The sequence below is a fragment of the Podarcis tiliguerta genome (genome assembly GCF_965153285.1).
Source record: "Podarcis tiliguerta genome assembly, chromosome: 7".
NCBI classification, from domain to species: domain Eukaryota; kingdom Metazoa; phylum Chordata; class Lepidosauria; order Squamata; family Lacertidae; genus Podarcis; species Podarcis tiliguerta.
The window spans coordinates 71,476,898-71,491,460 of record NC_139540.1 but is presented as its reverse complement, the minus strand read 5'-3'; the positions used below and the strand labels follow the sequence as shown (position 1 = coordinate 71,491,460).

Genomic DNA, 14,563 nt, shown 5'->3' with positions numbered 1-14,563 from the left:
GTACAAAAAATCGTGCTGTACACACATTTTCATGCACTTTTCTCTGATATAAACATTTTTGTATACATTATTTGCTTGGGGAACTGCATCACAAATTTTTAGAGAAGTGTGAATGTGGAAGGGTTTGTGTATTGGTTTGGTTCAAGTATCGCTCTGTGAAATGCAGATTTGGTAGTTTTGAACTAAAATGCAAACTGAATGAATTGGGTCTTACCATAATTAGTGAAAGTCACACTAAAATATGCAGTTTACCTAACTGAGGAAGAATCTATAGTCAAATGATGAAGTGTATATATATATATATATATATATAAAATATGGCTATGACACAATCTGCTGTAGGGTGATCAAAGGGTAGAATAGAAACACATTGCCTCATCCACCAATACCTGCTCAGACTCTTGTCAATTCTTGAATTGTGAGGGATGAAATGTCCCTCTCAAGATCTAGTTGTGGGGATCTTTGCATCTCTGACATATTGCTTTCTTTCTCCCTCACCGAAAGCCAAGTTAGTTCTCTCTGTGTGAGTGCGCATGCAAATGATAAGAATGACAGGCAGGGAATATGACACTGGAAACTGTCTCTGAATTCTAGCATACCATTCAGTTACACGGATACTTTTGATGAAATATACAAAATGGGAGTTACAGTGAAGCTTATTCTGCTCATATGAAACTACCATTTTGCTTCCGAAGATTCACACAGACACGCACAATAGCTCTCACAAATATGTATAGGAAATTATTTCCAAAACAGGAATGCAATCACAGCTAGCTCTCTTTCCTCATTCACACATGCTACTTAAATAAGCATAAACCATACAAAAGGATATACCATGCCAGATTAACCTTTCAAGGTCACTCAGCACAACAGAAAAGTTGCAAGGAAGGTAAGGGGTCAGAAGGCACAGCGAATGTAATAATATCTCCTATAACAAATCCTTTAGAGTTATAGAAACAGAGGCTTTTTTCTTCTTCCAGTAAACAATTTTGAACTGCTTTACAAAGCTATAGAAGCTAGACTGAAGACAAAGAATAGTTTGAATACATTTTGAGGCTGAAGCGAAGCAGGTTTGGATTGGGTCAGTGTCTGAATGGGAGAGCCTAGGAACCATGTGTACACTGCCTTGGGTTCTATGCCAGAAGAAAGATGGCATGTAAGTTTAAAGGGGAAATACATTACAATACTTTAAAAGATAGCTGAAATTGGCAAAATGGAGGCACCCTCTCCTTTCAACAACTGCCCCATCATGTGGATCATTAAAGGTAAAGGTAAAGGTACCCCTGCCCGTACGGGCCAGTCTTGACAGACTCTAGGGTTGTGCGCTCATCTCACTCTAGAGGCCGGGAGCCAGCGCTGTCCGCAGACACTTCTGGGTCACGTGGCCAGCGTGACAAGCTGCATCTGGCGAGCCAGCGCAGCACACGGAACGCCGTTTACCTTCCCGCTAGTAAGTGGTCCCTATTTATCTACTTGCACCCGAGGGTGCTTTTGAACTGCTAGGTTGGCAGGCGCTGGGACCGAGCGACGCGAGCGCACCCCGCCGCGGGGATTCGAACCGCCACCCTTTCGATCGGCAAGTCCTAGGCACTGAGGCTTTAACCCACAGTGCCACCCGCGTCCCATGTGGATCATTATGAGACCCTTAAATTGAGATTGAAGCAGCTCAATATGGATGTAGACCAATGTCAATGTATTACTGCTTTCTGGGGTCTAAACCACTGAGCCTCTTGGGGTTGCCGATCAGAATGTCAGCAGTTCAAATCCCCATGACAGGGTGAGCTCCCGTTGCTCTATCCCAGCTTCTGCCAACCTAGCAGTTCAAAAGCATGCTCGTGTAAGTAGATAAATAGGTAGTGGGAACATAATCGGCATTTCCATGCACTCTGGTTTCCATCACAGTGTCCCGTTGTGCCAGAAGCCATTCAGTCATGCTGGCCACGTGGCCATGTCATGCCGTTCAGTCATGCTGGCCACGTGGCCATGTCATGCCGTTCAGTCATGCTGGCCATGTCTGTGGACAAACGCCGGCTCCCTTGGCCTGAAAGCGAGATGAGTGCAGCAACCCCATAGTCGCCTTTGACTGGAACTGTCTGGGGGGGGGGGTCCTTTTTATTACTGCTTTCTATTGGATTGTTGATTCTACAATCATTACTGCTTTTCACTATCACCTAATCTAGACCCAATAATTGCTGTACCACTTCCAAACTGTGCCAAGCTGGTTCTCCTGACACAAAGTGCCATACATTATTTATCCAGAAAGATGCATCAGTGCATTGAGGGAGGCATCCCGAGTCTTTAAAATGGGCATGTGAAAAGTACTCTTGACAAGCAAACGTAATAATCAAAGTGTAATAGACATGCTATTTATGCAAACAGGAGTCATTGGGGGTGGGAACCACAGCAATTTAAACTCAGCATATAGAAGAATAAATACGACCATGAATTTGCCACACAAGAAAGTTCCAAGACAGTTCTGAAAATTAAACATTTGCTCAGAGGCTTTGTTGTATGAACTGGCAAAGCATTCTGAAGCTTATCTAAATATCTTAAGGCTGAAATCCAAATCGCTTTTGCTGAGGCCTGGTTGGAAGTGTTGTGGTCACTCATGAGTGGCAGCCTGCAGAAAACTATGAAATGGGGGATTCATGAGGGATGGAGGGACAGAGCTGGCCAGGAATTCAATAGACCCTTTGCCAGGCCCACGGTCATCACGTGGTGGTTTCAGACACAATCCAGAGAAGATATCTGCATCGGCAAAATGATTTGCCTGCCCTGTGTGGGTGTGCAGTGGCCCTGCTATTTAGGACTAGTTTTTACTTAGTCTAAAACACAAAAACACCTCATTCTGGCAACCTATCCTTCAAAGATTGCTTACTATATCCTCTGCGACTGTTGATAGCTTCCTTTTCAAGCCACAGAAAACCAATGTCAACAATTCTGTATAAAAAGCACAACATTCAAAAACACGATTTCATAAAAGTTAGACTACAATACACAGTGGTACCTTGGTTCTCAAACATAATCTGTTTGAGGAGTCCGTTCATCTCCTGAAACCATTTGAAAACCAAGGCACGGCTTCCAATTGGCTGCAGGAGCTTCCTGCACTCAATCGGAAGCTGCAGAAGCCACATTGGATGTTCAACTTCTGTAGAATTTGAAAGATTTAAGCTGCAATCCTATAGTTACCTGGGAGCATCTCCCATTGAACTCACTGGGGCTCACTTCTGAGTATAGGACTGTAATGTTAAAACACACGTACTTCTTTCATACAACATTTAGTCCACTGAGCTTTTTAGAAGACTAAACATTTACCTTTCCCACGTACTGGGGTTCGGAGCCCATGTATTCTTCCAACACAAAGAACTGATTCCACACCCAGCCTCGCTTGACCCGCACGGCGGGTGTCCTCCTCTCTGGTGCTGTGACAACATTTCCCCTCAGCTCACCTTCTAAAGTCTGTTGTGGTTGTGGATGAAGTGGCTTTAAGAGACCTCCATCGAATAGGACCCAGAGAACCAGGGATAAGCAGTTCCTTGTAAGCATTGGCGATGGTTTCCCTACAGCAAGCAATTAAAAACTCCAACGGTGAATTTCGAGCTGAAGAATCCAGGTTTAAGGCTGTCCGTGGGCCTCCACCACTTGGCTTCCGAGGTTTTTTTTATTGCCGAAATGCTAATGCAGACATTAATCCTTCCGGTGACAAGGTTTCTGCCGCATTAAATTCCATCTAAAGAGACCTATAAAAGAGATTTACATGGCAACATGAAATTATATAAAATTACACTGAAGTATTCATCCAAACTCTCAAGCACACCTAGTTAGTTTCTAAAGACGGGGAGCGAGAGACAAACACGTTGTGGAGGCTGATATCCTTTTGGTGTTTCAGACTGCAACATCCAGAACACTGCGTGGGGACTAGAGGAATGCTTCATTCTGCTTCTGCTTTGTATTATTTTAGTGTCTGTCTGAAGAGAAGCACGCAGCCCGCCCTTTATGGCCCAGTTATAAAATAAAGCCGTTACGCACCAGTGAATTCAGATATTATTTACTCAGGATTCATTTGGGGGAAAGCAGAAGGGGGAGCACTGAGAGAAAGAGTAAACCTATCAGTAGGTATGGTGGTGTTGCTACCTACATCACAGTGTCTGTGTGCGTACACACACACACACACACACACACACACACATTAATTAAAGCGGTGTGTTTGTGTTTGCTTAGCTTTCTACAGATTTTTAAAAAAGTAGTCAGGAGACAGAGAACTTTGGAGGAAGAGGAGGAAATGAAGGTATCACTCTTGTGAAAGGAAAGGGCTGTGGAGGAGTTGAAGGAAATGAGCAAAGTGGATAGAGAAATGGAGAGAGTCAGAGAGGAAAGCTGTTATGAGAAGAAGTATGTGTACAAAGACATGGGAGGAAGGGTTATCTGAGGAGGTGGGGAAAAGGCAGGAGATAAGGCAGGAAAATAGGAGAAGAAATTGCAGGAGATGGATAAAAGGTAAAGGTATGGTAAAGGACCCCTAGACAGTTAAGTCTAGTCAAAGGCGACAATGGGGTTTGTGATGCTCATCTCATTTCAGGCTGAGAAAGTAGGCATTTGTCCACAGACAGCTTTCTGGGTCATGTGGCCAGCATGACTAAACCACTACTGGCACGCGGAGGACCTTAATGAGTGCCAGAGTGCAGGGAAACGCCGTTTAGCTTCCCGCCGCAGCAATACCTATTTATCTATGTGCACTGGTGTGTTTTCGAACTGCTAGGTTGGCAGAAGCTGGGACAGAGCAAAATGATGGATAGAAAAGTCTTTAAAGGGGAAATTGGGGTGGACCGTGTGTGTGGTGTATGTGTGGTGTGTGGTGTGTGTGTGTGTGTGTGTGTGTGTGTGTGTTCTAAAGCTCTTAGAGCCTATGGATTAGCAAATACTGCCTAAAATGGAGAGGCTGTATCACAATACTGAACTTTGAAACTCCTTGTTGCAAGGAAAATGCTGTGGCAAAGAATTTAGCCATCTTCAAAGATGAATTAGGTATCAGTGGAAAGTGAAGTCTGCAATTGCCAGCTGATTATGCCAAACTCTGCCTTCAACTGACACCAGTTGTGACTGAATCTCTCTGAGCACCATCATTCTGTGTAGTAGTCAACCATCTCAAGCGTGTCTCAGGGGCAGAAGGTTTGAGAATCCCTGTTGTAGAACACAAATCATTAGCTCACCTAGTTATAAGTAGCTATAAATAATTCTGTAAATCAAGCATACCTGCTGGGTTCAGAAAGATAATCACACAATTTCTGCACTTTCTGAAGTTTAGTGAGCTATCACGCATTATAATTTTAGAGCACAATCCAATGAGAAGTTCTTATACAAGTTAAATTGCAAAGAATGGAAGCTGTCCCATTCAATATCTTGATGGATTGAACCTGAACCATTCACTGACTAATGTAATGAGTAACACATGACATGCAAAATAGCTATATAAAAAGTGTTTTCCAACTGCAGTCTATAATTAGAGTTTTTTTTGTTCACATTTATAAATCCCTCTGAATAATTGTAGCTATTTATTAACTTGATAACATTAAAAGGATGTAATTAAGTATTTCCACTATTAAGGACAAATAGAAGAGATTTCACTTAATTTAGGGCTTGAATTAATGAGCACAGCGACGCAGAAGCTTTTAGTTCATTTTGGGTGGAACAAATGGCAGATAAGCAACAGGCGGTTTGTTGTTGGTACTATTACTAGTAATAATAATAAAAACACAAGGCATACATAGCTAAGTAGAGACATTTCCCAAAGATTCCTACATTAGAAAGACAAATTACAAAGGGGAAAGGAATTAGAATTTGCAAGGAGGCGATAGCATCCATCTGAGGGAAGACCAAAGAGATTAAACTAGTTGTACAACTTCACAAGCATTAGCAGACAGTGTGATGGGGCAGCATCACTCACCTGTCCTCCAATCAGTCATATTGTTGCTGCTTATTGGGACATAAAGGGGCAGGGCAGGCTGTTAAAATGACAAGTTGAATGTGCATGAAATGCTGTGTCTGAATGCACTGTATTTAAAATGTTGTAATGGGAAATTTATCTTCGGCAAAGAGGTTGCACTCTGGCAAATGCGTCAGAGAAGGCTGGTTATTTTTCCTTTAAGGTGAGATAAGATACCTGATGACTAATCTCTGGGAACTGGAGTCGCAAAGCTCTCACAGCAGGAAGCTGAAAAGTGAGAAGCCTGTGTGTGCTTGTTGGAGATGGCTAGTAGCAGCAGTTGCAGAGACATTCTGCCGTGATGAACAAGCTCAGTATCTCCTTTTGGGAAAGTTTACTGAACTGCATAAAGGACCAAACCTCACTGCTTGCCAGCAGTAGGTTACTTTATTTTGTAACGTTTAACTTATTGCAACTGGTATTCAAGACTGTTCCGCAGTAAAGTATTAAAGTGCATTCTTATGGTGGAGAACAGGGGCGCCATCTGGGGGGAGGGAAAGGGGCCAGAGACTCCCCCATATTTTCAAAAACTTTTGCAGCAATCCTCAAAAGGACATGCCAGGATGAAGACGCTTGGCCCTGGCACATCCCTTTGAGGGGCACCAGAGCGCCTTCCTGGAAGGCATGTTGGCGATCTCCAACAGGGACACACAGGAAATAGAAATACGTCATTTCCTGCTGCAAAGTCATCCTCAAAACAAAGCATTTCACTGTCTCCCCTCCACCATAACAGTAACTGGAACCAGTTTAGGAAAAAGTAAAGTAAAAGAAGTGAAGTTTTGGAAAAAGGAAAGGATTATAATGCTGGATACATAGGGAACTGGGAGGATAAACCTGTTTCTTATCCCTTTTTCCTCCCCAAATGACCTGTAGGCAAAGTTTATTTCACCTTGGTATATAATGAATTGTGCCTAAAACTGGATTTGTTAAGGGCTCTTTCCACATGCAGCTGCTGTGGTATGGATGCCACTGCCTTGTGGCCTTGACCCCACACTGTTGGGTAGTGTCTATGTGACTGCCTTTACTTTGCATACTTTTAAACTTAGGATGGTCCTGTGTCCTACATTACAGAAGACAGGCCTCTATTTGAGTGTGTCCTCTGAGGGCTGTTGAAGTCTGATTTTAAGATAAGAAACTAGAAGGAATAAAGAGTGGGAATATCGAAGTTTCCCATCAACAGTTAGTAGCACCTGGTCAGCAGACTGAGCAGGCAGACACACCACTCTCCATCTAACCCTGTGGTGCCCAACGTGGGGCACGCGCCCCACAGGGGGGCAATTTTATTTTTAAGGGGGGCAATTCAAGAATGAGTTATTAACAGTGAATGGCCTTTTAGGCTTCTTCCACATGAATAGGAGTTCACTTTTTGAATAATAAGAATTATATGTCATGGGGGGGTGGGGGGAGGTAGCAATCAGGGTTTTAGAGATGCTTAGGTGGGGCATGGCCAAAAAAGTTGGGAAGCACTAATCTAACACAATATAATGAGATGTAAAGATTTTTAAATATGCACCAATACACATATGCAAATTTGTTACCTCTTTTGTTCACTTCTTCTGATGCAATTTCTCTGCTCTGACATTGTATCTGCCCCCACCAACCCCCATTCATTTCTTCTGTTTTGCAGATGAGTAAAATGGTAAATCACACTGGGCCCATTATTTCGGATGCTGTTAAAATGAAAGTCTCTCCCATTTTTCTTATGTGTGTGTGGGGGGGAGCAAATGTTCACAAGTCAAGAAGCATACAATAAAGTCTTTGAAATTATTATTTTTTCCTAAGATCAAATATTTGCAGAGCTACTCTTTTTATTATATTGTTCTTATAAGTAACTATTATACTAATATTAGTTACTTGTAGGCTGATTTCTTTTATCATTAAGGATATATAATTAAAGATTCTGGAAAATCTAAGTTCGGAGAAGAGAAGAGACATAATCTATGGTTATTTCCACCCTGAGACAGGAGAAAGGTTTGTGCCAACACCCACACCAAAAAGAAAAGTTCAGTTCAGTTCCCCTTCCACTAAAACTGGTTTGTTTCAAGATCTTAAAGGGCAACCAGATATATATGCAAAATGTGTGTGTGAGAGAGAGAGAGTTAGTGAGTGAGAGAGAGATTAATAAAACGAGAGATTAAAGGGCAGTGAAAATATGTTTAAGTTAAAATGCCTGACTGATCCTTGTGTTCAGAAAGGATTAATGTGTGGTATTTGAAGCGGAGAAGAAAGTACAGACATCTACTCCATAAAGTTTGCATTTCACATGAAGACTTTCTTAGCAATTTTTACAAGGCCTTTCTTTCACCACTGGACTCTTTCCTGGGTCGTGCTTAGGGCAAACCATGAATAATACACAACCACATCCCTGCTTGTTATTGGGTTGTCTGCCATTAATGGCAGGCATGTTAGCGAGGCACCCATTATATTTTGGCCTGGTAAAAGTGCTTGGGTTTAGTACATGCGAAATGCATTTCTTTTAACCACTTTATTTATTTAAAAGATCAGAGGGCTTCCATGCTCCTTCCTTTTTAATGCACACATACACTATACGGTATTACAATCAGACCAGACTCATCAATAATGTAATTCCCAGGTCCGGCAGATTAACAAGCACCAGCCTTCAGCTCTGCGAGGCTGCTGCTACCTGCCTAATTTGGATGGCAAAATGTCAACAACAAATACAGCCTGCTGTTCCACAACCCTACCTTCCTGTATCTAGATTACAGTGGAAAATAATTGTTTAGGGTGGTGGGGTCTTCAGAACAACACTTTATGATTCCGTGGTCACCCCTAAACCATTTGCTGCTCAATTCAGCAGGAGCTCCCAGTGAGGTTCTATTCAATAGAGAATGCCTTTCTGTAAATCTCAGCCTCAGGCCATTTCTGCCAGTCAAGGGAGCTTTTAAGGTATCATACAAGGAACCAAAAGTAATGTAAAGAGATCGACAGGCTCAGAAGGACACCCCCACCCCTCTGAGGCTGGAAGATGGCATTCAAGCACAAATATGAACCATTTGTAATCCATTCTCCATTGTGTGTGTTCTCTGTGCAGGGAGAAAAGAATGGCCTTTCTTAAGCAAGAAGCTTAAGGTATTGTGACATAGCTCACACAACCTTTCTTCCCATAAGCTTCAGGCCTTGTTTATCTGTACAAATGACAGATACCAGTACAAAATTGCTAGTGGACTTCAGATTGCAAGAGTTGCATCAAATGGACAGATGATTCCCAACGAAGGGGTGGTAGTGGTAGGAATTCCTGCACATGCAGAGATATGATCTCATAAGGTTACAGAAAGAGCACTGCTGGACCAGACCAGAGATTTCTCGGACTGGATGAATCCCAAGCCGGTATTAAGATTACTGGAAGCAATATCAACAACCTCAGATATGCAGATGACACAACTTTGATGGCAGAAAGTGAGGAGGAATTAAAGAATCTCTTAATGAGGGTGAAAGAGGAGAGCACAAAATATGGCCTGAAGCCCAACATCAAAAAAACTAAAATCATGGCCACTGGTCCCTTCCTGGCAAACAGAAGGGGAAGAATTGGAAACAGTGACAGATTTTACCTTATTGGGCTCCATGATCACCACAGATTTTGACAGCAGTCACAAAATTAAAAGACGCCTGCTTCTTGGGAGAAAAGCGATGATAAACCTAGACAGCATCTCAAAAAGCAGAGACATTACCTTGTTGACAAAGATCTGTATAGTTAAAGCTATGGTTTTCCCAGTAGTGATGTATGGAAGTGAGAGCTGGACCACAAAGAAGGCTGATCGCCGGAGAATTGATGCTTTTGAACTATGGTGCTGGAGGAGACTCTTGAGAGTGCCATGGACTGCAAAAAGATCAAACCTATGCATTCTGAAGGAAATCAACCCCGAGTGCTCACTGGAAGGACAGATCCTGAAGCTGAGGCTCCAATACTTTGGCCACCTCATGAGAAGAGAAGACTCCCTGGAAAAGACCCTGATGTTGGTAAAGATTGAGGGCACAAGGAGAAGGGGACCAACATGAATTTGATGGAACTCCGGGAGGCAGTGGAAGACAGGAGTACCTGGCATGCTCTGGTCCATGGGGTCATGAAGAGTCGGACATGACTAATCAACTAAACAACAACAAACATCCCAGAGTGGACAACCCAGATGCTATGGGAATCTCACAAGCAGGACATGAGGCAGTAGCATCTACCGCTGTTGTTCCTCAACAACTGATATTCAGAAGCATGACTTCTCTGCTTCTGGAGTCAGGATATAGGCATTGTGATTTGTAACCCCCATGGTTCTGCCCAACTGGTGACCATCAACCCATCACTGTGGATGCAAATCCCATAGGTTAAGTATGGTCCGGGTGAAGAAGAACTTCCTTTTCTCTGTTCTGAATCATCTATTGTTCAGTTTCATTGGACAACCCCTGATGATAGTATCACGAAAAGAGGAGAAAAGCTTCTCTCTATTCATTTTCTTTACACCATGCATAATTCCTAAAATTCAATCTATAAAAAATATCTACGTGAAATATACCCATATGGACATCTACAAATGTACATTTTTCACTATTTGTTTATTAAATAGAGAACACATACTCCAACATGTTGCAAAACAGATACATTTGTACATTATCTACTCTTTGTGTAGACCAGGTCTCAGGACCCTTTAATGAAATGTTGATTTCAACATCATGTGCAGGGGACCAGCTTGAATAAAATATTTGGGGGCCTGTATAAGCCTCACCCCAATCCTAACAATGAAGGTACCTAGTGCTGGTGAAACACTATTCCCCACTTTTTATCCCATGGATTGTGGTGCAGTGGATCCCTCATATATTTGCAATGTATTCATGGGGAGGCCTTTACATGGGACAATTCTCTATTTGAAGGTGTCCTACATCTGAAGGTCTATCCTGTTCATGTTCAAGGAAGGAGAAGAGAGGCACTAAAGTTGCTCATCAACAGTCCACATCAGGGCAGCAGATTGAACAGATACAAAGGCCACATCAACCCTAATGGTGAGATATATTGAGTTTCTATGTAAATCTTCTAAATTTCTATCTTTGGTTGATGCATTTCTGAGGGGTGGGGGAGACAATACCTAAGGTTGTGTAGAAGAGCCCATTAGGCTCAACTCAATAGACAATTCAAACTCCTATGAGTCATGTCTGGTGAGTGTTTTAGAATGAGTTCCAAGGCTCCAATACCATTTCTATGGAAAACACTGAGCTGATGTAAAGCCTCAAGACTACACTATCTGCTCTAAAAATATTACCTTGGCAAAGTAAAATGGGCAGACAACAGAGCTACTCCTGCAGCTGCACAAAACCTGAAGAATTCTGCTGAGACAAAAATGTAACATGAACAATACAACCTCACTGACAACAGTCAGAGGAGTTATAAAACACAGCATAAATTGCAGAGGAGAAATCAGGGGGAGGGGCGCATTTCAGCACCTCCTGAAATATTGCAACTATAGAGCGCCTGCAACATGCACAATATTTCAAACTCTGGTATGAGGTGGGAAATCTAATATGTTATGGTCCCACATTCCAAAGCACACACCACCCCAGAAAAAAAGCACATTTCCTCTTCTTGTGGAGGTTGTAGCAAATTCACTTACTACCACCAAAGCAAGGTGGGGCAGGGAAGAGCACTGTAAGCAAATCGAGGATAGTGCCCACTTTTTGCATACTTTTCATGATCTCAATGCTCATCCACTCCCCATGCAAAACTTTGAAAATGCCAAAACACCCAAGCTATCATGCCAGTTTGTGTGAACTGTGATATTCTGATTCACTCAAAATATCTGAAGGAAGCCACAGCTGTCAATTAAGCTTGTCTTTTAAACTTCTTGGAGCAGGTACTTCTTTTTGTGCTAGTAAAAGTGGTCAAGTTGTTTTAGGACAGCTCCACTCAACTTTTTCTTCTTCAGTGTTACATCAATGTCAAAGGAACAGTAGGGTCTTATTTCAAGAATACAAACTTCTTGAAGGAAATCTGTATCATTTTGTCAATGATCTAGAGGATTCCTTTAAAAACAAACAAACTGCAAACATTCTCTGTATATATGTAAAATTTATCAATGTCAAAGTCTGATGATAGACTTCCATGAAAACACCTTTCATCCAGCTTACTCAGGAGTGATGTCATGTGATTGAATATAACCCAAAGAAAAACTTGTCCAGAATTCTAATTGACAATGACTGTAAGATTTCAGATTGTGACTGGAATGTGCCTTTCAATGTACAATTTCTCAAAGCTGCTGTAATGAAGGTGAGGCTGTTTTAAGCTTGCTATCAATCTTGCTAATTTGAGCTATACTGTGACTCATTAATTGCTTATCAGACTATGTACTGGAATGAAATAGCATGCAAATCAACTCAAAAGCTTACACTTAAAGGTTTAACATCTAACTGGCAAAATGCCTGCCATGCTTACAGGAAAGGCCAAGTCAGGGTCTAGGTATTGCATGCTTGTGAAACATGGACCACTTATAAATGCTGTCTCCAGCTCCTCAAAAGATTCTATCAACGGTGTCTCCAAAAAAATTAACACATTGCTTGGTAAGACAGGCAAACTAATGCCAGTGTACTGGAAGAAGCAAAGATCACCAGTGTCAAAGCAATGATTCTTCAACATCAACTTCGTTGGCCTGGTCATGTTGTGTGGATGCCTGATTATTGTCTTCCAAAGCAACTACAGTGGTACCTCGAGTTACAAAGGCCTCAGGTTTCAAATGCTTCAGGTTACAAACTCCACCAACCTGAAGAGTTACCTCGAGTTGAGAACTTTGCCCCAGGATGAGAACGGCAATCATGTGCCAGCAGCACAGCAGCAGCAGCAAGAGGCCCCATTAGCAAAAGGCCGCCTCTAGTTAAGAACAGTTTCAGGTTAAGAAAGGACCTCCGGAACGAATTAAGTTCGTAACTAGAGGTACCACTGTACTCTATTCTGAATTTAAAAAAGGAAAGTGTAATGCCAGTGGTCAACAAAAGAGGTTTAAAGACTTTCTCAAGGCAAATCTAAAAAAAAAAAAGTAGTATAAACACTTACAACTGGGAAACACTGGCCTGTGAGTGCTCCAATTGGAGAACAGCCCTTTACCAAAGGTGTCATGGGCTTTAAAGAAGCTTGAACTCAGGATGAAAGGAAGAAATGTGCTAAGAGGAAAGCACCCTTGGCAAACCCTCACCATGATCAACTCCTGCCCAGAAACCTATGTCCCCACTGTGGAAGGACGTATAGATCCAGAATTGGCCTCCATAGTCACTTACGGACCCACTGTTAAAACCATGTTTATGGAAGACAATCTTGCTTGGCTATGAGTGATTGCCAAAGATTGCAAGGATTCTGGGTGGCTGCAATGCATATCTATACCACCAGATGCAGTCAATTGCTTCTGACACATGGCTATTTCCAGGGTCCTTTCACTAAGGATGGGCAAACATGTCAATTTCAGTTTCTCTCTGTTTATCCATTTTCTAATCTTAAATTCAGTTCTCCACATTTCCAGAACAGGTTGCAGGGGTTTTTAAAAGTCCTCATGAAACTTCATCAGCGTGTTAGTGCAAAATTCTCCAACAGAGTGATTGAAATGGGATAAGGACAGACATGAAGGAAAACATAGAGAAGCTGCAGCTCTTGTGGGTCCCATTCAGAGTAGCCAGAGTTTCAGGAGATTGCAGATACAGTTTCCTCCCTATCGTGTCTCAAAATATACCCTTTATTCACATTTTAAATGCAGGCTGGTAATGGGAATAACTGAATTTCTGCACTTTTGAAATGAAAAATTCCACCTGTATGCCAGACACCACTGAGAGGAGAATTGTCGTGCAGAATACTTAGTTCAAGGATAGAGAACATTTTGTCTATCAATGACCATTGACCCACAGCAGAAAAAGCAAAACCATCAGTGGCCACATGCAAGTATTAATAAATTGAGTTCTAGGTTGTTCATTACATTACCAAAAAACCCTATATATTTCACTTCATTTATGTATTTATTACATCTGTATCCTGCCTTCCCCTCCCAAACGAGCCTAGGATGCTAAAAAAAAAAAAAAAACAAGTGGCAAATAAACAACATTTAAAACATCTCAGCTCCAAAGGTTTGTTTAAAGAGGAGGGTGTTCAATAGGTGCCAAAAAGAAAATAGAAACTAATATTCAAGAGGCTAATTCCAAAGGGTAGGTACGCCACAGCAATGAAGGCCAGTTTCTTTCATTGTGTGAAACAGACCTCCTGGTAGAATGGAATTTGTGGGAGACCCTGACCTGCCCAGCACAGATTATCAACTGGGTATGCTGGCACCAAGCTGTATAAGGCTTGATAGGGTAATGCCAGCAACTTTAAGTTAACTCGGTAGCTCATTTGCATCCAGTGTATTGTAATGTCTAGAAAGTTCAAGATCCATCACAGCTGCTATTATCATTAATTGTCACATAGAAATCACAGTCATGAAGAACTAGGGCCACTCACCTATCAGGGAATCCTTGCCTTTTTTGTCAGTAACGTTAATAGCTGTCACCCTGGCCACTTCAGTTGGATGGGCTACCACATACTTCCCCATTCCTCACACCCACCTCATT

General features: G+C 42.0%; 1 protein-coding gene across 8 annotated transcripts in view; it reads right to left on the bottom strand.

The window, feature by feature from the left end:
• CDH12 (cadherin 12) overlaps positions 1-14,563 on the bottom strand; it is a 668,983-nt gene that overhangs the window by 156,931 nt on the left and 497,489 nt on the right. For 6 of the 8 annotated variants that reach the window (XM_083449414.1, XM_083449413.1, XM_083449412.1 and 3 more), the window contains one exon: positions 3,316-3,740. In XM_083449414.1, coding sequence (XP_083305540.1) covers positions 3,316-3,546 — 231 coding nt within the window. In that variant the 5' untranslated portion in view covers positions 3,547-3,740. The remainder of the gene's footprint in view (positions 1-3,315; positions 3,741-14,563) is intronic. The other 2 variants (XR_014513371.1, XM_083449417.1) reach the window with 1 other exon arrangement.